At 32.7% G+C, this 27,014-nt stretch overlaps 1 protein-coding gene across 18 annotated transcripts; it reads right to left on the reverse strand.

Annotated features, from left to right (window-relative positions):
• Positions 1-2,537: 2,537 nt before the first annotated feature.
• Positions 2,538-27,014, reverse strand: LOC106648344 (bromodomain-containing protein 3-like). Of its 18 annotated transcripts, XM_023463298.1 has the most exons (18): positions 26,119-27,013; positions 25,540-25,669; positions 20,642-20,908; positions 20,481-20,532; positions 18,913-19,389; positions 18,207-18,812; positions 17,541-17,618; positions 16,691-17,396; positions 16,306-16,608; positions 15,488-15,649; positions 15,099-15,218; positions 14,692-14,835; positions 9,966-10,084; positions 9,769-9,883; positions 7,448-7,972; positions 5,219-5,487; positions 4,857-5,129; positions 2,539-4,768 (listed from the first exon to the last, which is right to left on the reverse strand). In XM_023463298.1, the coding sequence occupies exons 3-18, from the start codon at positions 20,650-20,652 to the stop codon at positions 4,703-4,705; spliced, it is 4,026 nt and encodes a 1,341-aa protein (XP_023319066.1). In that variant the 5' UTR covers positions 20,653-20,908; positions 25,540-25,669; positions 26,119-27,013; the 3' UTR covers positions 2,539-4,702. The 18 variants fall into 18 exon arrangements, with proteins under 18 accessions (XP_023319069.1, XP_014220742.1, XP_014220759.1 ...); XM_023463301.1 differs by lacking the exon at positions 20,642-20,908 and having other exon boundaries at positions 2,538-4,768; positions 18,913-19,362; positions 26,119-27,014; XM_014365256.2 differs by lacking the exon at positions 25,540-25,669 and having other exon boundaries at positions 2,538-4,768; positions 18,913-19,362.

Genomic DNA, 27,014 nt, shown 5'->3' on the forward strand with positions numbered 1-27,014 from the left:
ATGCCAAATTAGTTTTATAGGGGAGACGAAGTTATAAGATGTTTTGTTTTCAATTTGAGTGGAAGGGTCTTTACGAACATATTTTCGCAAAATCAGCGAATTTCAATAAATTTAGTATTTTTTCCATTGAAGCACTGTCGCTAAAATTTCATGTAAGTACATTATCGTACGAGTGAAAAGTGACTTTTAATATGTAAAACGACCTGAACAGGTTGCTATAGAAGGCCAACTGTATGGTGCAGGGATCGCTGATTAAAGGTAATACATAGGTTTTGTATGAATTTCGTACCAAAAAAACTTTAAACGCGCTTTTCTCGAAACAACGTATTTTGGCACTGGCGGAATGATATCTCGAAAAATATTGAACCGATTGAAATTTGAACTGAAGCTTTAAAATAAGATTAATAAGGGAAGTACATAGGATTTTTTCGATAAGTTAATTATTTCAATTTTAATAAACAATATTCGGAGGGAACTTTCTCGAATTTTTGAAATTTTTTTTAGAAACACCCAATTTTCACAATTTTCACTTTTGAGCTAAAATCCTACGCACTTTCCTAGAAAAAGCATTTAACTTTAAGACCTTTTTTGAAATTTTGTTCTAGATGCCATAGAAGTCGAGAAAGCTTTCCGCCAATCAAAAAATCGCTATTTTGTAAAATTGTGATATCTTCGCCATTTTGTGACTAAAACTTATAAAGAAATTTTTTTCTTATAGTTGATTGCATGTATTATTAGTCCTCAAAGTCTTAAATTAAAGTATACATCGTGGCCCCCACAAAAAATTCATAAATTTTAGCAATTTTCCAAAATCCTACAGTGGTGTTACCCCTTAAATACGAGACTCAAGCGTCTTTAAAAAATAATACTCATACGTACAATGTACGTATGTACATTATTAACTTACCGATTGTTATTAACAATTAAGGAACCGAAATCATTGTTTTTTTTATCTCGGCTATTTCTCTTGCTAATTTAGTTAGAGAGGTCGTAGAAACATTCTGCCTGTTATAGATTTGTAGGCTTTGACAAGAGCTTTAAATTTTATTAAACTTGTTTTTTTAAATTGTTCTACGTGCATCTTACCCGGAGATACGGCTATTTTAATATACCTCAGTATTCTAGAAATTCATCATAATTTTTTGGAATAATTAAAAATTTTATAGAACCATTTAGCCCATTAGTGGTTTAATTCAGTAGAATTGGTGAAATGTACGAGTCTAAAAAATATTGTTTATACAATATAAACTAGTTCAAAATCGCTATGTAAGCATGAAAAAAAAGTTTATTTAACTTGAAGCCATTCTTTTTTTTTTTTTTGGTAATATATAGATCTTAAAAAGTTGTTTATCTAACCGCTCAGCATATTTGCAACAACGTTACCACTAGACTAATTGACTACAATAAAAATAACTAAATTTTACTAGTTTAATTAAAATTTCACAAATCAACCACCTGAGTATTCATCAGCATGACCGGGGAAAAGTTTTCGGTTGGCTTATCGTCGAATTCCTGAATCTCATGAAAACTGTGAAACATTGAAACAGAAGTGCATAAAAATGTACAAAACTGCATTCCGATTACCACCAAACAATATACAGCACATCTTCGACCCTATTAGAATTGACCCTCATAATTTAATGTAAATGAAAAAAACGGCCATTGAGTTACAGTGGTAACGACAAAACATTCGAAGTTGTGCAGAGGAGATTTACGCTTCGCTCAGCACCAATCTTCAGCAGCAAAATTTCTTTTGCAGATCCAGCTACCCACTTCAGCTGGATCTGCCCATAAAATTATTTTCAGTGTACTGCAAAATAGAATATCGGTGATGCAATTCAACGAAATCGATTACCTTAGGATATAACCGGACCATCATCTCACTTGGATAACATATATTTGGACCAAATGTAAGCGGCTCCATTTAAAAGTAAGTAAGAAAATAAATTAAATACAAATAAAAATAAAATGAATTACTTCTTTGCAAAAGTATATTTAAACCATTTTGGACGTATGGAATCTAAATCACAAAATTAAGTTATATGAAATATTTAATTCCAAGATATTAAAAAACAATGTCAATATTAATAATCTCATCCTCTTATAAAAATCTGTTTAAATCCCATCCCAACACCGTGGCAGCTCAACTCGGAATGAAGTCAAGATTTTAAAAACATCCCCCTCTGAGTAGTTGATCTTGTAAAATTCGAATAGTTTTCCTAATCAATTAGGACTCAAGTCATTAAACTTGAGCTCACATATATTTCTAATTTTTTTATTTTTCATTTATTATTGAAAGATTTTGTGAACATATTGTTAATAAAAATGGGATATAAAGAAAAAATAATTTTTGAGCAATTCTGAAAGTTTGGATACACGTAACTTAGGACAACTTAAGGCTCATTGAAATAATCCAACAATCAGCTAATTGAATTCGGTAATCGGAATGTGAATTTTAATAAAACACCTGTATTAATATAAATATACATCTATTTTTAATTCCGTAGAAGTTGAAAATAAGTAACAATTTTAATACACAATAACACCTGAAACATTAAATAATTTTTTTTAGCTTTTTTATAATAACCTTATACGCTTATTTCTCAATGATTTTGCACTTTAATTGAACGGCAACATTTTTTAAAAAAAAAAGGGGATCGTTGTGAAAAAAAAACAGTTTCATTATAATATTTAATTAAGTGACGTTTTTCGTATAGAATAATGATGCAGTCATTAACATTTAAATGATCATTTATTTACAAATCTCAAGTGAGTTCTTGTGGTAGATTTTATAATTTTTTAAATAAAAAGTATCAGTTTCATTAATTAAGACAAGTTCCTACAATAATACAAAAGCCGAAACAGCGATTTGATTTTATCACTATTTGCTATAAACTTAATTATGAGTACATACTAATCAAAAATATTTATCGTTCGCAACCAAGCTTTTAATCCCATTTGAGAAAACAGCGTATTATGTTATGGATAATTTCAAGAACTATTCAATTCACAATAAGAAAATTATTGCTCATAAGATCTCCTTAAATAGCAGTCAAATCTACATTCATGAGTCTTATGATCGCATTTGATTTCGAAAATAAGAAATAGCACTTTGAAATTTATTTTTTCTAACTATATGCTTCATTGACGCAGATACATTAAAAAATTATTAGTTATTCTATTAGGACGAGAGATCGTTTATTCATAAATTTTTCATTATGTTAATAGTAATTGACAAATTTATCTTTCGGGATTTTAATGCTTCATAAAAACTTGAATTAATCCTCCAACAAAATTAATGTACTATTAATTATTGATTTTCGCATTACTTATGTATATAATTTATTTTAAATAATACATTGAAATTCAATTTTAAATAGCACATTTCTTACAATGCAAACGCAAACAAATGTTGTATGATTCTTACATCCCAAAAAACTGTCATTCAATGAAAAAATATGAAATTTCGAATTACATTTGCTTACAGTAAATTATTTTCTTTGAATGCACGTCTATTTTGGTGACTAAAATTTGTTCAGTAGAAATTTTCAAGTTTTGACATGCTTGTCTATTCCAGTTAATTTATAGACTTCACAGCAGCTTATTTATTAAATCTTAATGATGCAAACTTTAGTCACATGCATTAACATACTTTTAGTGAAAAGCTTAGCTTTGAAATATCATGTTTATTTACAAGTTCAAAAGTTTATTTCGGCTTATCTTCCAAATTGTGACAAAAATTATTAAATCGAATATATAATTTCTAACAACGATTAATGACTGAAATGTGGAAAAATATAAAACAACTAAATATAAACAACTCTGGCATATGATATTTGTTTTTAATTTTTTTTATTCAATTTTTTAATTTTTTGCTTTTTGTACTTATAAATTAATTTCTTAAAAATTAACTTACAGATTACATCGGTATCACACATATTTGTTCTATTTACAATAACGCATTTTCTTTATTCCAATATTAATTGGTAATAATATAATCTATATATTAGTTATTATTATTTTTACTACCAATGTTTATTGTTTTTCAATGCGTTGAAGTTTTTTTTGTATATACAATACAAATTTATGAAAAATCGAAAATAGTTAAAGAACTATTTGTTTTACGTAATTTCACTAAAAGTTCATTCTTTTTTATGTACAATCATACATTCCATATCTTTTTATTTATACAATGCTTACAGAAAAATGTCTTCATTTGACAACGTTAAGAATTTGTCAAACCAACATAGCAGACATTGAAGAGCGAAACAGAATTAGACGTTTTACTCGAACGTCTCCGAACTGTATCACTGTGAAAAGAAATGAAGAGAAAACAACCGAACGAACGAAACGGCCCATTTTCGGCAGTGAATATGAATACAATAGTATTTCTACATATGCGAGCGCTTCATACTGATTTTGAATTCTCTTCATATCTTTTTCGCAATGTCTCTGTTACATTTGCTGCTGTAACAATATTTCATTTTTTTTATTCTGCAACTATTAGACAATATTCTTCTATACACAACACGATTTTTAAATATTTTATATATGTAATAATAACTTTGCTTATAAATAGCTCTTAAGAATTCGACGTCGCTATTAATCCAGTTTTTCGTTCACTCTTTCATTTTGGTAATTCTCACGAACATCGACACATCTTTAACTTAATTTACAACACGAGTAATATTTTTTTGTACAATTACAAAGATTCTTCAAATTCTGCCATCAAATCACTCTGCATAGTGATGTTAATTTGTCCTGCCATCTGGGGAAACATTTTTAACCAATATTATTTAATATTCGCCTATTAAAAATTGTATCAAAAGTTTTACTTGTTCTATAAAAAAACTTACCGCTGCACGTTTTCTTTTTTCTTGTTCAATTTTTCTTAGCTTAGCACGTTCGGCAATTTCGTTCTTTGTTGTGGGTGGAGTACTCGTTTCTAACACGGTCGGTTTAGTGAACTCTAGCCGCATATTTGGAGGGGATTTGTTAGTTGGTGGAGAAATAGAATTTTCTTTACGTTCTATTTCATTTTTACGCTCAGTTTCTAAACGATGTCGCTCTGCTCTTTCACGCTCAGCCTGTGCTCGACGTTGCTCTTGCTGCTCTTGTAAGGCACGTTGCTATGAAAAATGAAGTCATTGTTATGATTGAAAGAATTTCTCATATTTCATTTTTCCAATTGGTTAACTTATTAATCAAGGTAACTTACCCTATTTTGTTTTTCTTTGGCTGCTTTTTTAAACAATTGAAAAGTGTCTCGAGTTGCATCCTTCGCGTTGGCATTACCAGCATTTGATGATTTCGGGCTTGCCGATTGAGCCAGAGATGACCATGATGATGCATTCTTAACGCCAGTAGTTGAAGCTGTACCACCCGGTGGGCTCACCTTTTTATTCAACATGGGTGGAGTTGATTGCTTCTTTTCAGGTTGTACCAAAGAACTCGATGAATGATTATTAACTTTTTCTGTTACTTTATCTAAAATAAAATGTTATCTTTATTAAAGTGAAAAATCTAAATATTATTAACACAGAGTAAAAATAATGCGAATTTTGTCTAGTGAGTACAAGAAAATTTGAATGAGAATGATGAATTACAAATATTACAAGTATAAGGTTAACTATAATAGCAAAATGAAAAGCTCGTGGTTTGAATGAGGTGGACACGAAAATGGATGAAAAATGAATTAAAAACATACAATGAAGATTATAAATCAAGAATTTATAAGATGATGAATGAGTGTATATGATTTGGAAGTCAAGTAAAATGAAATTTTGAACATGAAAAAATGAAATAAAGCATAAGCAAAGCGTCATGAATAATTAAAAAAAATCTCCCTCACGACACCTACCATCCTGTTTTTGAGTTGCGACATTTGATTGCGAAACATTGGGTTTAGTTTCATTTGTTTTCATTAAAGGTGTAGTTGGTGGTGATGTGCTACCGAAAAGTTCTGCGAATTGGCTCATTCGTTTAGCATCTTTCGGAGACGAGGGCTTATTCACAGTACTTTTACTAGTAATACCATTTGAATTTTGTGAATTACTATCTAAAATTGGTTGCCGAGTCTGATGTTGCAATGGTTGACCTCGTGGTTGCACCGACGAGTCGATTGCCATTGGGTGAGCTCGAGGTCGATTAAAAGGTTTTATTTGATGCTGTGTTTCCATTACAGGGCGTTGAGGCAGTGATGATGTATTTTGAATCAACTGGCCCTGAGGTCCAGATTGTTGATGGTTCTGCATAGAAGCGTGATGATGCTGATTTGCAGCTTGCAGAACATTAGCATTCATTTGATTATTCTGCATGTTAACGTTAACGAATTCTTCTACATTTAGTTGCGACATCCTATGTTTGTGTAATAAATTCTCTGTAAACATTGTAGGATCATTGGCTGGGAATGTCTTGTTTTTAGGATTTAGCATCGATGACTGAGCTATATGTTGCATCAATTGTTGTTGTTGTTGTTGTTGTTGTTGTTGTTGTTGTTGTTGTTGTTTTTGCTGCTGCTGCTGCTGTTGCTTTGTTTTTTGTAAATTTTGTTGTAGTTGCAAAAAGTTTGCTGCCTGTTGTAGTTGTTGTTGTTGTTGTTGTTGTTGTTGTTGTTGCTGTTGCTGTTGCTGTTGTTGTTGTTGTTGTTGCCGTAATTGTTGCTGCATATGATCTTGTACATGTGCATTATCTATGCTCATCATAGTCTGCTCCAAAGATACTGCTGAAGGTAACATCGATGGCATCGATCCTGATAAACTATGCAAATGCTTTTGCATTGTTTCTTGTAAATCCTGCTCCGAATTTTTCGCTGGTAACGTCTGTTTAAGGTTTGGCTGAGTCGAAATCGGAGGTGGCAAAGAGCTAGGAATCTGCAATTGTTGTTGGATTTGCTGCGAAAACTCTGGTTCTTTGGAAACATTCGCAGCATTGAATGTTTGCTCCAAACTCGATGATGCAGGTACTAATGTTTAACAAGGGAGATTTTGGGTGTTAAATGGTGATTTATGCTGAATTTAGCATGGTGAATATTTCATGTACAGATAGCAAGATACGAGCGACATACGTAGTTTGAAATTCAAGTGACTGATTTTATGCTTTGTGTGCAATGTAAAAGTGCAGTTTGAAATGAATTATTATAGGATTAATGATTTAGTTAAAAAGGACTGGTAGTAACATTAAAATAAATTTATTACGTGTTACACAAAATATCAAAATAACGAAGACATGCAAAAACTTTGAGTAAAAAGTTTAAATAAGATTTTTCCAAACGCGATGATAGCATCATACGTTAATAATTTTACTTTCATTATGAATAATATGTCAAGAAGTAATTTGATTTTAAGATGCGAAATTTTAAGACAATTTTCAAAACCACTACGTGAATCACTCTATATCCAACTAAATAAATAATAAATAAAAATAACAAATTATTTTTTGTACTTACTCATACTCGAAGTGTTGATTCCATGAAGCAAGTTTGTTTGTCCAATTACATTGGGATCTACATTGTGATGAATCATCGACGTTGCCATACCTGCATATGAGCTAGTAGTTGAAACATTGACTATTGGCTGTGACACAAGAGGCATTGTAACTACTGGCAATTTAGGTTGCTGAAGTACTGGAATGGCGCTAGCTTGCGAAGCTTCTGGCACAGCAGGAGTGATAGAAGTGGCAATTTTACTTGCAACTGGAAGTTGAGGAGTAGAGTGATGTTGAGGCGGTCCTATTTGTAAAGGTGTTTCAGGAAGCTGGGCTGATAAATTGTGTTGTGGAGTGGTTGGAACCAGAGCTGGTTTTGGCATAGGCGCAGCGTTTGTTAGTGATAGCGGCCTCGATGATTGCACTGATATTGAGGCATGATCAACAATGGAGACAGCCGCTGGGGTATGAATATTGGCTGAAGTATTTCCTGACGCAGTGGTTGCAGTGATCGGTTGGTTGACGACTGATCCGAGCCCTTCTTCATCTATTTAATTTTGGAATAAAAAATTGTTTTAGTAGAGTCAAATACATAACAATCTATTTTCGTTGAATAATTGCATTAATATGAATCAAAAAATTTTGCATTATCGAGATATTCAAGAAGATATCAAATCCAAGGTTGAAATAAACGTTTTGATACACGTTTTTCGGGATTAACTCTAATTTTTTTCCAAACAACTACGCGAATGACTAAAAAACCATTATGATGACATTTAGGTGATTGTTTTGAAAAGTACTCAGTGAAAAACGAGTAAAAAAACTTTCATTTTTGCTATTGTTTTGGCATCTGCTTAAATGTGAAATTTCACAATTCAAGTTCTAAAATCTTAAGCAAATCTATCGACAGTGATGAATTCACAATGAAAATTATTTTAAATATTTAATTAATTATGATAGAAATTTTTATGTATAAAAAAGCAATAGAATAATAAAAACTAAGAAAATAAATAAAAAAAAAAAGTAAACCAACTGGAATGAAAACTCAAAAATTACTTTGACTAAAGTTTATAATGGAATGAAAATGGAATGATTAGTAAAGAAAAATTTTTGATCATTTTTCATATTTTTCATAATCGAAATGTTAACCATTTGATCATTAATACTTAATATTCATAAATTGACTTGTTGCAATAAGTTTGAAATAGTAAAAAAAAATTTATCTACCAAAAAAAAAATGGAATTTCAAATTATGTTTAAAGTTCATGAAAATAACCAGATGTTGGTTTTAATAAAATGAAAGCATTTTTTCTTTCAGTAGATAAAAATTTTATTTATTTCATCTACAATATACAACAGATGCATCATAACCAAAATAATTGGTTACTTATTTTTTTTACAAATTTCATGTGTAGTTTATTGATGATGTGTTTTCACATTTTCACCAAAATGAACCTTAGTCAAATTACCTAATTTGTTCTATAACAGTCAAATTAACACATGTTTTAACCGATGCGTAAATTTAAGATGCTAAAATTTTTCAGAAGTATTAAAATGTAAAATTTACTAGTATAGAGATCTTCCCTAATAAAAAAATATATAACTAATGACAGTAAACTACTTATACAGAGTTTAGCAATTGTCTACATCGGTACTTATAAAAATCTCCTCTCGTATATGCATGTTCATATATAGTATTATATAGATCATATCGATATGAATAAATTCAAATAACAATTTAAAATCAACAATTTTATTTAATTATTATATGATAAATAAAATTCTTGAAAGATTTGTATGTATAAATATACAATTATCAAGTATGAAAAAATGTTCGAAACGTTGATGAAAAGAAATCATACGAAAGACTCATGAAATCGGACCAATAAAAGTTTTTCAGTACATTATTATAAAACGAAGTGGCTATTCTGGGGAGATTCGAGTATAAAAAATGATACTTCGTGCACGAAATTGCTTGGGGAAGGTAAAGTTATTTGGAATTTCGTATGCGAATTTACTGCCCCCCCGAATAGCCAAACCCATGATAAAACCTGTCTTTCGTCTATATAAGACAAGTCAAGTTGACTACTTTTTACAGAATTTTTTTACAATTATAATAAAAAATTCTACAATAAAATCCTTTTGCTGCAGTGTACACAATATTTGATGTGAAACACGTCGAAAGTAATACTAGGCGAATATTTATGCAAATTATTGCAAAACCGACACTCGTAGTTAAAATTACAGTAAACAACGATTATCGATCAAATGAGACAATTAGTCATGGTTATTTATAAAATTGGCAATCTGTCCTAATTTATCAAGCAAATACATTGTTTGTACCTTGTTCTGGTGGATTGCTTGATTGAGATGTAGCCGATTTTGAAATTGGTCCCGACGCATTCAACGTTGCTTGACTGTTCATAAGCAAACCCGCAGTATGATTTAAATTAGCTGCCTGCATGAGTAATAATAACAATGATCATGAAAGATTCAAAAATCTAATCTAACTACTCTACTTTGCACCGAATTAAACGTACCGTAGAGGTAGTAATGGCCGTCGTAGCCGTTGCTGTTGCCGCAGCCGAAGCTGGTCCGACGGAGCTAGGCGTAGCCTGTTTCTTTACTTTTTTACGAGACTGTCGAGTACCTGTATGACCTAAAATTTCAACATTTACGTGCACAATTACATAAAAGCTACGATTACCCGTTTATTCATCGTTTAAGTCGTCCAAAACGTCCGTCTTTCCATTTCGTCAAACATTGGTTGCCGTAGAGTGCCACTTTGTTCAGCGTATACCATGAGCCAGCCAGTTTATTATTATTATCATATCTACTATTACTAATCAAAGTTTTTGTGAAACCGATTTCTTACGTACGAATAACCATACAAAATTTTCTTCATTATTATGAGCAATTTGTTTATTCATGTACCCGTAATTTTTGTATCACCGTGTACATAAAGAATATTTTTTCAATTACACTGTTTGGGTGCGTCGTCTTTTATTTAGAAAATTATCACGTAATATTCTAAACTCATCATTTTCTTATGATGAATATTCATATATAATATATAATATATATATAATGTTCTTTTCGTTATCTTCAACTGTAAATATTGACGATGAACTTCGTACCGTTTTTCAACATTATCAAAACCCTTACTTTCTTATGTACATTTAAACTACACATTAATACTTTTATGAATGCTTTTTTTAATGATTTATCAGAATTCACTGTTTAGTGAAAAATTAGTAGGTTTTTGTAGCTCTTCCTAATATTAAAGGACACTCGAGATACTTTTTCAACAAAATATCTAAGCCACACTCTGTGCAATATATACTTATTAATGAGATCAATGGCAAGACCATCCTTTCTTTAATTGGTACTAAAATTTGATTTTAATTCATATTCATTACACCTTTCAACATTAATTGAAAAAAAAACTACTTAAACCCCGACTGCATTTATTTCGTAAAGCACAATAAATATTCTACCTTGATTTTTATGAAAAAAATAACCATATCAAAGAGTCTATTTTAGTAGGCACTTGGTGATGATTACTTATTAACTCATACCAATTAGTGTGCGATATTTTATGACTCTTATAAGTATACATTTTATTAAATTTCATTTAAATATCCATTCAAACGCGAAAAAAATCAAAGAAACATAACTCGTGATAAAAAAATTAGGATGACACTATTGAAATTTTTACATGTCTTCATTTTGTATTCATTTTCTTTGAAAATTGATTGATTTAGAAATAGTTCCAAATACTATTTCATATCTCAGTATAAACGATGAACAGTAAAGAAAAATCTTTCAGATAACTTCAATATTCATAGGAGTACACACGAATGTGAAAAAGATATCTGAAGTCCAAATTCTTTCAATCCAAATTGCAATTTCATTACATGATTTCTGCAATATTTACTTTTTCATTTTTAAAATACATAGAAGAATTACAAAAAAAAGTTCAAGTACTTTTGTACTAGCTATATCATACTCTTAGATTCACGTGAACATTATTTTGATGGCGGTAAAAATCCGAATGCGACATTTTGAGTAAATGAAAGTTTGATCATCAACTAATTTTCATTTGTGTGTATATATATATATATATATTTTTTTTTATATATTACGTTAATCCTAATTCAAATATGTACAAAACATGAGTTATTTCACTATTCTCAGCATTCGCAAATACATGTTTTCGAGTATAATATATATTTATTCAAACGCGATAAAAAACATGTTTATAAATGAAAATTTTTTTTCAGAAAAAAGATAATTATTTAAAGAAGCAGTTAATGTAAATTTATCATAGACATAGACGCTGTGACCAAATTTGAAAAAACTTGCCAGGAAAAAAATAAACTATCAACCAACACAACATACGCGTGAAGAATAGAAATTGAAGCATTTTAATATTTTTTACTCAATAATCCCAAAAATTCCGGCCGAGGATAAATTTTACTACTGAATGTACAAGTACATGCTATAAAACAGCTCTATTTCATAGAAATTTCGTTTAAATAAAAATTCTAAAGAATTATTTTTCATTTGCATCCTTATTGTACCTTTTTTGAGACAAAGTATCTATTCTTTAAAACATGAATTTTAGGAAGAAGTCATGAGCTTACACTCGAAAATATGTAAGTCAAACATCGCGGAAGAACGTACGAAAACTGACACTAGAAGTACAAAAAATGTTAAACAAGTGAGTAAGTAATGACTATTCAACTTGTTATTTTGATAATAATATAACTATTATAATTTTACAAAATTTCACTGATACACTTTCTCTCAACTACACTGAGATATTTTTTATACACACGATGTATTTTGATTTAAGGAGATTCAGATCCCAGCCTAAAATTAAAATTTGTAAAAAAGTTTTCTGAAAATTCGACTAAATATGTTTTCAAAAGACTTTATTGGAAGCTTAGGATCGTTGAAAAAAAGGTTCCCATGGAATCTCTTGGAGAAATATTGTGTATTATGTAGAATTTTCAGAAAATTTGTTTGAAATTGAGAGTTTTGGACTGGAGTCTAGATTTGTTTAATTTGATCAAGTATTTTTTCAATTTATTCAACTAGTGCCGTTAAAACTAAAATTTAAGTACTTTTATTCATGTACGTTTGTAAAAAAATCATAGCAAGAAGTTAATTCTCTCCTTAATAATTAATTGATCATGGCTAATCTTTTGCACATGATAAGTCAAATTTGATAATTCTTCGGAACAACAGTTTCATACAATATAGTAATAAGTTCGTATAATATTTTACATTATTTGACACGACGTAGATTTCACAATTTCACCGTCATTCATTCGTATATCAATTCATCTTTCGTAATCAAGCATCAATATAAAATTTCACTATTGGATAATGCAAATTAGTTATTATTTGAACATAGCTTGCCGTAAAGCTCAGCAGAGTGCAAACAATGTGTTCGGAGGCTTATAATGAATCCGTGTTTTATCAATAAAACATTGTGTTTTATTACATTTGTTTTGAAGAAAACTTCACCAAAATCACTTCAATCCAATTTCATTTCTCTCACGTCCATGTGTGTAAGCTTCAGTTCTTTTTTATTACATCAGAATTTTATTCTAAATTTCAAAACTAAGTTTTTTGGGGATGTTATTTTAATGATTGAGATTTTTGTTAAGCTTCATACTCTAATGAACTAAAGGCAACCAATTTTAATCTAAAAACAAGAAATTCAACTGACTCCGTATTCATTTTAAATAAAAATATATAAATATATAAAATACAAATAGAACAATTTTTATAAATCTCGATCGTGTCATTCCATTAATTTAATATTTCAATTGAGTCTAGGTATGAATTTAACTATTCGAGAACGTATTGATTTTGGTTTTTTTAATAAAAAATATTTCATTAGAACTGTGTAAGATTTTACTTAAATTACCGTTAACATGTATTTTCATTCCAGCCACCAAAACACATTGTCTGCATTCACTGCTTCTGATAGCTATCGTTGATGTCAGTGTTAATTTTTTGCTTTTTAGTTAATGACTAATAAATAAATTCTTAGCACATATACCTTTATTTTTTATATGTAAAAAAAATTCAGTCCATCGCTTCGTCATACGTAAGTCTAAGTCTCATAAATCAACTAAAAAATGCAAATGAAAATATTTTCTCAGCGGCTCGGCATGTTTTAATTCAAAATTTTCGTTTTTCTAATGACTTGATTTTTATTGGTAAAATTTATACAAGACTTATTAATGCTTCAATTGAGTGCATAGGTCTTGAAATAAAAAAATAAGTATATAAAATAATACAGCACGTATTGTATTTGGAAAAATAATTCGTGATCTTACGGAATTTTATGAAAAATTACAATCGATACCTAAAGCTTGAAGAAAAATTGACTATTGCATTTATTTTCGTGAGCTACAAAAACCTACCTTTTCAATAAATGGAGCAAGAGAAATTAACCGGATTTCATGATTAGGGTGAAAACGTGATGCTTGAAAATAAGCGAGTAAAAAATAAATATTTTTCTGTGAAAAAGCTGGCTTAGCTTCAGTATGGTATCCTCTAAACACAGTATGCACTCCACTAGCTCACCTTGTTCTTACCAAAACAATTTTCAAATTCATTATAAAATTCGTAATTATAGTCGTGTTTCTTTTAATCGGAGAATTACTAATAACAATAATAATCGCAGTAACCAATAACTACTACATGTTTGTAGACAAATATAACGGAAAGTTCTTCGGTGTTCCGTTAAGTTTCGCAATTTATACGGACGTTACCATGAATACGATATTTACGAATGAATTCAGTATAGATGGACATTTTGCGTTAAAGTGGCCAATTGTTTCTACGGTTTTTCTGCAAAAAATGAATTGATTGCAGTTGTGAAACGCAGCGTTTCAAAAATAAACAAGCATTTTTCAAATAAAGTCAAATAACTGATTACAACTAAAATAAACTATTAGTGACTCGTGAATTCCGAACCGAAAAAATATTCGCAACTGATTTGGAAAATTGCAAAATTTATGTTGTAAGGATGTATCATATAAGGGGACGCATTTATTAACGTGAACTAAATAAATACAGATAAGTTAAAGTATACGATTTACTCAAAAATTCACTGAATTCAGAGAAAGAGTAATTGCACCTATTAACTTTTTTTGTAATCCCTTCCTCAAGATTTCAAGTTAATACGAAGTGACGTTTGTATTTAATTTGTCCAAATTTATTCATTAGAATTAAAGGACTTACCAGTTTCGCTATCACTGGAATCACTGGAACTCGACGACAGGGAACTGCTACTCGAATCACTATCACTACTACTGCTGCTAGATGCAGAGAGCCTAGAAGCAGCAGCTCCAACAGGGCCAGTAGCATCAGTTGCTTTGCTTTCATCTGTAATATTCATAAATACATGTTAGTATTTTAAAAAAGTTACATGTAAATTTTCTTCTTAGATAAAAGAAAAATAAGAGAAAAAAATGAAAAAAAAAGGATATGAAGAAAAAAATATACGTTTCTAAAAGAAATAAAATAGATCTAAAAAAGTAATGAAATAGATTCTAAATAATCCTGCGAATTTCAAATAGTAATTGCTGGGTCAATTAGTGACTACGTGTTTATAAGTATAAGTAAAGATTACAAAAGAAAAATCACACCTTTTTTCATTGGTTTTTTAACATTTCCCAACTGTCCAGAAACATCTTGTAATCTCTTTTCGAGTTCTTGTTTTTTCTCAGCGAATTGTTCGTCTTTTGACTTACCACTAACTTTTTTATCTGTAAAAACAATATTTTCATTTAGCTTTTATGGATGCTGCATTCATAAATTATTCATGTTAGCGTAATACTAGAAAATTGATTCTAACCAAATTGTAAAATAAATTATTTTTAATTTTAACTTATTAACTTCTGGGATATTTATAAATTAATGAATGTTTAATAACCAGTTGAAATGTTCATTAATGATTTATGAAATAAAAAGTTTTACGCAAATGGAGGAATAGAGATGAGTAAAGCTTCAATAACATGTGTACTGTTTAACTTACGTGGTTTTTTACGAAGACAAGAAGCTACATAGCTCTCCAATTCTCTCAGCGTCGAGGGCTTCAAAGTCTCAAAATCGATTTCTATTTCATCTGGATTAGAGTCTCGGAGTGATGGTTCACGAGACTGTATGATGGTTACTACACGACCAAGCTTGTCCCCTGCTTAGAAACGAATCACGTTACAAAATGAAAAGAAATGGTAAAAAAAAAAGCAGTTATTCAATTTGTTTCATCTACTGCTAAGTCTAATATTTATGATGCACACTTAATTTTAAAACTAATTAATTCTTATATTTGTTTTTAGGAGAAATATGACAATATTGTTGATAGTTTAGCATATAGTTTTAGAGCTATCAGAAGTAAGAGGTCTACCTCCAATATCCTAATATTATAAAGATTAATTAAAACGTTCAATATTAATGAGTTAGTCTAAACAAGTGAATCTACTCCTAAGAAATCATATAAATATTTTTTTTCCCCCGGTCTAATCTAAAGTACGAAAATTTTCCGCTAATTTTAGGCTTTAATGAGAAAAAAAAACAGTTTTATTAACTGGTGCTGATATAGTTTTTTAACAAAACTCATTAAAGCCTCGCCTTCGACTCGTGCTGTAATCTCTCGTTTTGCTAAAAAACCCCCAACTACGCCTGTTCAAAAAGATGTCATACTTGTTATTCGTTCTTAACAATTATTACTCAAGTTTTTACCATAAAATTAATTCGGAAAATATCATAGATAAACACAAACACTGTGGTTAGTTTATATTATTATCAGCTAAAAAAAAAATTATAAGCCTTTTCTTATTTTACACAACATACCCGGTAGCTTATTGATATCCAAGCTAAGTTGTCTTTTTTCATCGTAAGACATAGGTTTGGCATTATCTTCGTCTTCGGAATCAAATATCGAAGGAGGTGGTTGATTGGCAGCATTTTTCCTCTTAGCACCAGTTGAACGATTTGTGGCTTTTGGACGTTTATTCAAATTTGTTGCTGTGGCTTTGCCGGGACCTCGTGTTTTGGTAGCTTTAGATCCTTTAGTAGCACCGGCAACAGCAGCTGTAGCCGCATAATGAGCAGCCGCAGCTGTCGCGGCAGCAGAGCTTGGGGGTAGATGGTGGCCTACAATTTGAAATACACAATGAGTTATGTAGAAATATAAACAAAATACTTTAATGATAATAAAATCAAATATTTTATATACCTGCTCCAAGCGAAACGTTAGCTAAACTTGTACCAACGCTATCAGAAACTCCTCGGATACCACCTACTGGCTTCATTAAGTCTTTTGAGTTATGTCCCATCATCATAAGATCTTTTGTATTCATTGATCTAATTTTGGATTTATCAAGCTTCTTCCGCTTTTTCTTTTTCGTTCCGCTTTGTTCTACGAGCTTGCGCATTTCTTCTTGCATTGTCAGCAGATTGTGTTGCAGAGCCCGTAATTTTTGAGTTCTTTCTTCATCAGAATCATCACTATCTGACGATTCATCAGATTCTGAACTACTTCCGCTACTATCAGATCCTTTCATATCGTCAGCATCCATGGGTTCATCGGGAATTTTGGCATAACGCATTTCAAATACATCATGCAATTTCTTAGCCATGGCAACTACATCGTGATCTGGAGGATTGTACTTATAACAGTTGGTGAATATAAGTCTGATATCGGCAGCGAATTCAGCAGCTGTATTATATTCTCGGCGATCCATTTTATTTTTAACAGTTCCCATGTCCATAGGTTTTTTTATAATTTCATGATAGTCGTGTAGGCCCAATAGTTCTGCATCAACTGGTTTGTAAAATGGCCATGCATACAGAGCATGTTTTTTTCCAAACATTTCTTTTAAAATATCATTGCAAAGTTTTAAATTATCAGACAATTTAGAATTTCCCTTAGTCGTTGCAACCTGAAAATTGAATTTATTAGTATTCTGTTCAATTACAGCTAAAATGCGACATTTATTTTAATGAGATGAAGTATGAAATTTTATCTAAATTAAATTCCCTTCAATAATGTTAAAAACAATTAAAGCAATCGAAAGTATCTGTACCTGTTGGCCTAAAGTACCCATGAGAGGCATGCTAACTTGATGAAATGGCACCAGGCCGTCTTCCGCCTGCCTTGTTGGCTGCAAAAGGCCGCCATTAACCAAATGTTAGTTTTATATATAGTTAAAATGTTAAATTAACATGCAAAATGTAATGCTTATCGCCTAATAATTGATGGCATATCTTTTAAATTATTGAATGATCAATTATAATGGTGTAAGCAAAGATGAATAATTCTGTGAACTTATTGAAGTTTGAAAATTGACTTTGAAAATGTTATTGTAAAAATGTAGATTTGATATGAGTCAAATGGATCTTTTAAGCACATAATGAATAATATTTCTTCTTAAAAGAATGAACAAAAATAAAAATATCCACACATTATTCAAAGAGATAGCGTGATCAGCTTAAAGATCAAATCTTCAATTCTGTTTTTAAAACTTCTTCTAAATATTTGTCAAAAGTTTATGTTCTCTTGTGTACCATAGAACTTTTTTGAGAAATATTCAATTGAAGATTATGATGTTGAGATTGAAATTTTGATTGTTTGGGCTGGTTTTAGCATTAATTTAATTTTTTCATTCAAGATCAGCAAATTAAACACATTTATTTTATATTTCTTTTATGTATTATAATCTCAAAATTTCTTTTGAGTCATATGGACTTACCTTTTTCACTTGTCGACCAGAACGGAGGGGTACTTTGGGAGTTATTTTCGGCTCTGATGCATATGATGAATCAAATGCGTTAGCAGGTGTCGTTGTATCAGCTTTTCTTTTAACACCCTTTTTAACTTTGGCTATGTGAGAGGGTGTCATTACAGCAGCAGATACTTGTGCAGGTCCAAGAACAGCTGTTTCGAGTCCAGTAGCTGCTTGAGCATGATAACCAGGACCTGGTGGGACAACTTGTGCTGGTAACGAATTGTGAATAGCCATGGGTGTAACCCCTGGAATTCCAGCTCCTGGCTGAGGCGCTATTGCATTAGAACTGGTAGTAATTGGCATTATCGGGGTTTGAGCACCTACTGGTGGCATAACATTAGAAGCTCCTGCTAAGCCAGCCGCAGCAGTCGACTGTGTAGCCGAAGGTGGCATTACAGACATATTGTTTGCCATACTTGATGATACTGTAGTGACCCCAGCAATACTACTAGGTGGTCTTCCTCGACCTCCAGCACCTGCAACTCCTACTCGCCCAACAGGCCTTTTGCCTTTTGGGCCTTTACGAGCAGGGGGATCCAGTTCAACTTCATCTTTTGGCATTTGGGCTATCTGTAATCACGAAAAATGATAGAAAAAATTTTCATTAAAGAATTTTGTTATCCAATAAGCAATTGGGGATTTAAAAAACTTATTTTAAATGAATGTTTACCTTTGTTAGATACAGCTTTTCTAAAGCTTGAGCCATTACTACAACATCTTCACCTGGCTTATTGTATATGTAGCAATTTGTAAACATGGTATTGAAATCCTGAATACATTCTTTACTACTCCAATAATAATTATTTTCAAGTCTCTTCTTTATTGTACCCAAATCCATTGGATTTTTAATAATTTTATAATAATCCGGTAAGTTGAGTTTGTTTACATCTACAGGCTGTTGAAAAGGCCAAGCAAATTGATGTTTCCATACTGGTTTGAAAACAGTTTTGGATATATACTGCAACTGATTTGTCATTCGCCCTGGTCTATCAGGTGGTGGTATAAATGGTGGCTGTACAATGCCATTAATAACTTCCAGAACAATATCTTCATTATTAGCTGGTGCATTATCATAAGGTGGAGGCAAATTACCACTGGCCAATTTAGGTGGTGCACTTGTCTGATCGTCAAAATCATAATGCATTAGCTGGAGTGGTTAAGATATCATTTTAATTTTCTTGGTTTTCCAGAAATATTAAGTTTAAATTTATAAAAAGTGTAATGTGTAAATAAAAATGAATTTTCTAAATTTATAACTGTAATAATTACTGTGAATGTATGAATTTTTTAGAACGAGTAAGTAGTTTAAAAATAAATAAAGAATCAAACAAGCGGTGTATATAGTACTTTGAAAAATATAACCATTTTTTTTAAAGAAAAAAAAAACTAAAATTACTAAAACATAAAAAAAGTACAGATAAAAATGGAAAAGAAACATGCATACATTATCATAACTCAATCAAAAATTTTAAGAGATTTCACTGATTTAATAATTAGAGAAAAGACAAAAATATAAAACATCAGTTATTGATAGAAGCAAATACATTATTCAATTTTTTGTCAACATTATCTAAAATTTCATAGTTGTCAGGCTTCTCACCTTCTGTAAGTTTGAGAGCCTGTCTCGCTCTTCGACATGTAACTCATGTAATTCATACATTCTATTCAGTCAATTAGGGACAAGAATATACAAAATTTTCAAATCTGACTTTTAAAAGAAATTTGACTGTTATTTAAATATTTTACTGCCAATCTAACAATCCTAGAAGCAGTATTGTGATGCAAAACTGAGCTATATCTAAAAATGTTCAAAGAAAAAACTTATAAGCCAAGGTCAAAAGTCAAAATTTGCTTCATTTGATGCTTTACCTAATACTATTAATGTCAAGAATTGATGTAACTCATACTCATTGTAAGATTTTTTCATTAAATGAAATTAACATGCTATTTTTTTAGCAAAATATTTTATAGGACCAATGTTATTTTATTGTCAAACTCCTAATTATGAGAAATTATTTTTTAACTTTGAACAAGAAATTTTTTATTTGCATGAAAAATTTAAAACAATATCAATTAAAATTTTTCCATAAAAATGATACTTTAAAAATAGCATTCTTATTTAAAATTGCCATTTTTTTGGAGTAATTGCAAATGTTGAATGTACAAACAATTGACATTGAAAAAAAGAGTGAATTGAAATAATATTTATAATTCAAGTAATGTTTCAAAAGTACTTACTGCATTATGCAAAGGGGCAGCAGAATTTCCCTGCTGCATTGTGGGCGTCTTACTGAAAATTATAAGTAAAAAAATTTGATTAAAAATAAGTCATACTTTGGTATATGATTAATATTATTAGCAATAATTATACTTTTTCAGATATGCTCAACTCAAATCACCTTTCTGACATAAACTGTACATAAATGCTTTGCAATAGATAGTTGATAAAAATTTATTATTGGCTTGAAAAGTTGTCATCAACAATCTAGGTTTTTTTCGAACAAAGTAAGATATTTCAGTAAATCTTTGTTATGTTGAATAATCCAAGAAGTTAACTGATGCAAAATCATAACATTGTGCAAATCTACCAAAAGGTAGTTACTTGAACGTCAGCGATGCATATGTTTTCTCATACTCCAAATCAGCATTAATGAATCTGTGAACATCTTTACATAAATGAAATCTCAAATGAGTATATACGAAAACTCAAAATTTTGTAAGAATATTCTACAATTTGTTCTAAATCTACTTTTGATTCAATTTTCCAAAAGTTAATCTTAAATGAAAGATCAAAACTACCTAAATGTTAAATCTCGTGACACTGTTTAAAACTGTTAAATAATCAAGGAATAATATTCTATCTAAATTCAAAACTTATTTACTTTCAATTAAAAAAGAAAATTTCGGATTATTGATGAGGCTGTAAAAGGTAATTTAAAATTTGAATAATAAAACTGCATTTATCATCGTAGACATGAGTGTATTGATGTAAAAAATATTATAGAACCATGATATCGAATTCAAAGGGTAGAATCTGAAATTGCAGACCACTTATATGAATAATCACATTCACAGTCAACTAAAAAGTTTATACCAACACGAGTGTAAGTGTTGAGTAAAACAGAGGATGCGCGGGATGAGCAATTACTCTTAATAGAAGGTGGACCTGTTCCTAGATGGACCGAATCGATTGATGCATAATTTTAGTTATTGATTCTAAACCCAAAATGTAAGCAATAACATTAAAATGAACTTGGCACGAGTCTGGAAGTTAAGGCGCGAAGCCTCTTATCTTGTCGGCACGGGATGAGAGACCCACACGAGCATATATACACACATCAATGCACACTGCACTAAAGAAGCTCAAACGAGTTGCATAAAAAAAGTACAGGACGCACCAGACGTTCGCTGACTTGGAAGCTATGGCTCGAAGACGATGTAGCTTATTTCCACGATGTGGCAAATTCTGTATACACAAGAGAGCAAAGGGTAGCGAGCGAGAAAGAGATAGCAGTTCAGAAAGCGTCGATGCAAGCAAAACTTCTCAGCAAGCAGGCATTCAACATGGCGCCGTACAAGCGACAGAGAGGCTGCTTGCTTCGGTCGCGGGTCGCTCGTTGGCCTGATGCTTCGGCTCTGGTCCGCACGCACCGCGCAGTGTTAGTCACATATACCGCCAGCAGCAGCACGCGTCTCCCCCTCTTTGCTGCGACTCTCGAGCTCGATCCCAAGTCCCGCCGCGACTCGTACGGCGTTTACCAGATATCCCGATTCGCGTACTACCTCTGAAAGCGCGACGCGTTAGCCTCGGCGTATGCCGCCCATGCTGTGTGGAATTACCCGCGAGTATATATATATATATATATATATATATGTAATACACAGATATTGGTATATACATGTGTATTATATACACACACGCACACGCTTTACAGTTAAAAGCGTCACATCGTCCATCAACCAAATGGATGTTTATGTTTTTGTATAGAAAACACGTGTTGAAGGGAGATCGAGAAAATAAAATTTTTTTCCGCACATTCAAACTTAACACATGCAAAGAGAAGGATAAAGTTTACTAGCTTTTACATCTGCATACTATGCATACTATGAGACGGTAGAAGCGAAGGTAACTGTGGCTGCAACCGCGGCGACTTTTTTTGCTGGCTTAATCGTATACTAGGTAGTTTCTCGACGCACGAGACTAATTAAAATTACAATCCATGCGGTGCACACGACAATAAGTTAAGAGAACATTTGGACTACTCAAAATATATCTATTAACCTACGTAAGACGAATGTGTGACTGTTCTCGTCATTGAACAGGAGTTAATTGTCGAGCTTATACATACGTGTAGGCGTGAGTTGCGCGCGCCGTCAACAGTGAATGTTGTACGGAACGAAGTATTTTATATATTATATATTATACATATATATATATATATAAAAGTTGTGTGGGCTGAAGACTGGGAGGAAAAGAGACAGAGAGAAAGAGAGGAAGAAAGATGGAAAGAAAGAAAATGAAAAAGACGCGCCAAGACACGTATCTATGGCATGAGCATAGCACTTCGAGTTTGATAGGCTATGTCCACAATAAAAATCTCTGCATTCATGCGGAATTTTCTGGATTGTAACTATGAATATTAATCATTAAAATGGAAAATATTTTGCAAAAAATGTAATTGCAAACGAAACTCTAATTTAAACGTTTTTTATCTATGATGCATGAAAATTTATCAATAACTTATTAAAAAAAAAAAATAAATAAAGCCGATGGGCAAAAAAAGAACAAGACATTGGTGTGAACCAACTTCATTCGACCGAGAATCACATATTTTATAGGTGAAACAGAAAAAAATTGCAGTTCGGATACTGTTGTGAACAAACCCATATGAAGCTGAATGAGTCTGCGCGCGAGATTGAGAGTGCACAAGATAGGCCCAGAGCGTATGTGCGCGACGTTGCCACTCGCGCCTGGTGTCTGCCCCGCCGCACAGTTAACCAGCCGCATTGCACCGAGAAAACTCCTCCGCTCCACTATAGCCGAACACGCGCCACTCTTTTTTCATATCGCACACGCTTTGATGCTACACAGCATACCCCCTTTTTTTCTCTGTTCATATCGTTCTCTTAAATGTCTATGCTATATGGGCAGTGCGGATTTGTGTATTTGACATGTATATATGTTTTTTCTTTCAATAATACACCGTCTCCCTCCTTCGTTTAAGCGCGTGCTGCTTTATGCGCGGGAAACAAGGCGACCATTTGATATTTCGCGCGAATGACGCTAGGGTCCCTCATGCCGGTTGTTTCTGCGCCGGCCGTCTTTGTATATATGTTTTCAAATCATTAAAGGATTAGAGGAATTTCAATAATCCGAGTGTTTACCTTAAAATCATGTGGTGACGCGCGGAACAGCGCACCAAGGTAATTGTAATTGAGTGAGATATAAATTCAATAGAAACCTTTTTTATTAAATATCTATGCTACTTGTTATATATAACACCTACACTGAAATACTTAATATGTCACTGAAATCATAGTTACATAAGTTACTTAACATAGTTACTATTTCAATTACAAAAAAATCAAATACTGCTAAGGCAACGTTAAAGTATTCTCTTCGGATGCCGTAAACACATCTACACGTTTGAATAAGAAAAATAGTGTACCGCGCTGGTATATGCAGTTCTCAGTTTGAAGCTCATTGCCTACCATAATAAACACGTGGTTCACCCTTAAAGATCTCAGTAAGTCTCTAACAGGTGTTTATAATTTTTATACCAGCGGCCCGAACGTGACTACTTCCCTGCCGCTGCGCAAAGCGGGAAGAGCGATTTTCGGGCAACTGTTTGTGAGAAATAGTATACAGACCTATGCCGCGAAAAAAGAAAGCCCCAGAGCACGTGTTTATCGGCCTCGGCGACTAATTACACGTACTTTTGGACTTTTCTGTTTTTCGTGGCCTAGGGCAGTAACATACTATTGATTAAATAACCTAACTATACAAGAGTGGAAGAGTGGATAACTATACAATCTTTATAAAATATATGTAAAAGGTACTTTACCAGAACTGGTCCGTTTAATTTAGTTAACTCTGTAGTCTGTCGTGAAAAATTGGTCTAGAAACATGTGGATTCGATCGAAATGGTAGCAACTTTAAATTAAATACACTGTTTAATTTCACTTGATATTTGCAAAATTTATACCAATTCGAAAATTCGAACAGTGTCGCAAGTCACAAAGTCACTTTTTCTGGTTTGCTTTAATTCATGATTGTAAACACTAACAGTAGCGTCGGGCAAGCTGCATGCTTGAGCTCAGAGCCGACTCGCGACTGCTGAGCAACTAAAGCCTTTGAAATAGCTATAGTCTTCAAGAATACAAAAATATAAGTCAGTGGTGGGTGGTCTCCAATTTCTAACACATTTGAAGTAGAGTAGGGATAAACTATGCTATCTCTTTCTTTCTTATGGTACAAATTATTCCAAGTGTATTGGCTGAGCTCTGATGTAGATGAACTTTTGAAAGCTTAATGTCTATTTTGCAAGCTACAGCTTGCGAATCATAACAAAGATTTGCTTGAATTTTTCGCACACAGGTCGCGTGATAATGATACACAATTCGCAATGCGGCGGCGCGTAATATACACAGATGCTCGTGTTCACGCATGCGTGTCGCATGGAAGCGACGGTGCGGGCTACGGCGGCAACTGCTTACGGCAGCGTCTTGCACGTGCGGGGGTACAGACCAAAGAGAGAGAGAGAGAGAAAGAAAAAGAAAAAGAGAAAGAGACAGAAGGTAGAGGGGGGGNGGGGGGGGGGGGGGGGAGAACGCGGGTGAGAGTGTGTGTGTGTGACGTGGTGTCCGCGTAGCTTAAGGAGGGGCTCGCTATAGCGGCGCTACGGCGTACATATAGCGAGCAGCGGATGGACGGTCATGCGCACAACGCAAGTTGCAAGGTGAAAGGCATTTCCTTCGTGGAGTTGGACGTTATACGAATGTTCTAGAACTTTCTTGCGATCGCTTCTCTATCTGTTCGTCTCTTTCTCTCGCTTACTCTAAAGTCTTAACAGGTTATGCTATGCCCACTCAGATATATCTATCCATCTCTTTTTCTCTTTCTCAAACCCGCATTAGACTCGAGCTCGATTCCCTGTTACGCGATGTACATAAATTTTAGCCCCCAGGATTCACGAGATGCACACCCAATCGATAATGCACATCAGATAAAGTTCTACTTTTATTTAAATCTTTATTATTTATTGATTTTCTTTTTTTTGAGACGACAACTACTTACAAGGACATCGACGTGTTAACTGCTCTCTTGCGACGCTGACGTGGGCACTAGCAACTGACGCCAGACTCGGTGGTGTCGGCCATTTTTATACGGCCTCTGAAATGACTACGCAAGTAAAACGAACAGAATCCTGTAGAAATGCATAAAAAAATGCCAGAAAAATAATTGACGAGCTCGTTTGCCGCATAAAATACTAAAAGTAGAAATAGGAAGTAGTTCAGCACACCGTGAAAATTGAAAAGAATTACATGCTCGAACTATTTATTACACGTGTCACGAGATTTCACTATCTTAGGATCAATAAAAGAGGCGTAATATGTATAGTTTGGTCGTGTTTTGCGTTGGAAAAAATGAACATCGTAGCTTGATAAATAGATTGATCAGCGTTTATTAAAAAATTTTCTTTCATTTATCATCTATATGTATATATGTGTGTATATATAAATAAATATAATCCTCTATACATATAAGGTATATGTATATATGTATTTACGTACATACACACATATATACATATATAAATATATATATCAAAAGATAGTAATTTTATATAGGTATATGTATGTTATATGTATATACTTTTTAAGGCTTTTACAGAACGTGTTGCAGCGACCAGAGACAGATTATTCTTGATATAACATATTGCATTGAGATGAGGCCAACAGCAGTTCTTTACGTGTAAATTCACTTCCTGCTTAGGACAACTCTTTGCAATAATAACTCACACTTATCGCGGTTAAACAACGACTAATTACGACTCGAAACACGAGACTAACGATATTGAGAGCGATTTCAAGACGGTTATGTGCACCTTAACTTTATTCCAACTGACCACGTCAACGAATTTCAGAAATTTTTCGAGCAGTTCACCGTTAAGTGATGACGCGACACACTTTCCATATGTTACACTGCTGCGCAGTTAAAAGTACGTAGAGGGAGAGAGCGTACGTAGCACGGCTTCTTGCGTTTCTCGGCGGCTATAGCACGCGTACACGATCTATACTCTAACGACACGACTATTCACCAATATTTGATCATGAAATGAGTCTCAAAATTTTTTAAATATTAAACTGCACCAGTTGAGCACTAATTAATGCACACGAACGACCGGTTACTGGGAAAATTCATGAAAACTCGCCAAGCGACCAACGTACACGACTGTGCGAGATGAGAGGAAGATGGCTACCGCCGCACGAGCAGGGGCCTCGGCCCGACGATGGACGAGACACACACCCATGATTCGGGTGTTCGCTGCTTTAGACCTCGGTGTGCGATCGTCGGAGTGACGGCCTCGGCAGCGGCCACGGGACTTAAATGTTGACAAAATAATTCAGTCCGTAGGCTTCTTCTATGATCTTATGTTCGCGAGTCAAAGTCTCGGATTTATTTGCACTTCTTTTACCAGGGCTATTCGTTACATTTTTCCCCCATCATGCTCGCGCTTGGCGTCGGAAACATTCGCGCGCCGCAATTCT

This window comes from Trichogramma pretiosum, unplaced genomic scaffold, assembly GCF_000599845.2.
Source record: "Trichogramma pretiosum strain Unisexual culture from Peru unplaced genomic scaffold, Tpre_2.0 scaffold157, whole genome shotgun sequence".
Classification (NCBI taxonomy): domain Eukaryota; kingdom Metazoa; phylum Arthropoda; class Insecta; order Hymenoptera; family Trichogrammatidae; genus Trichogramma; species Trichogramma pretiosum.

Coding starts and splice junctions, on each gene's coding strand:
- LOC106648344 (XM_014365166.2), bottom strand. Junction 10,085..14,691: donor TTCCAGTGATAGCGAAACTG/GTAAGTCCTTTA, acceptor TTGAAATTTTAG/GTCATACAGGTACTCGACAG. Junction 5,488..7,447: donor AATCAACACTTCGAGTATGA/GTAAGTACAAAA, acceptor ATTTTATTTTAG/ATAAAGTAACAGAAAAAGTT.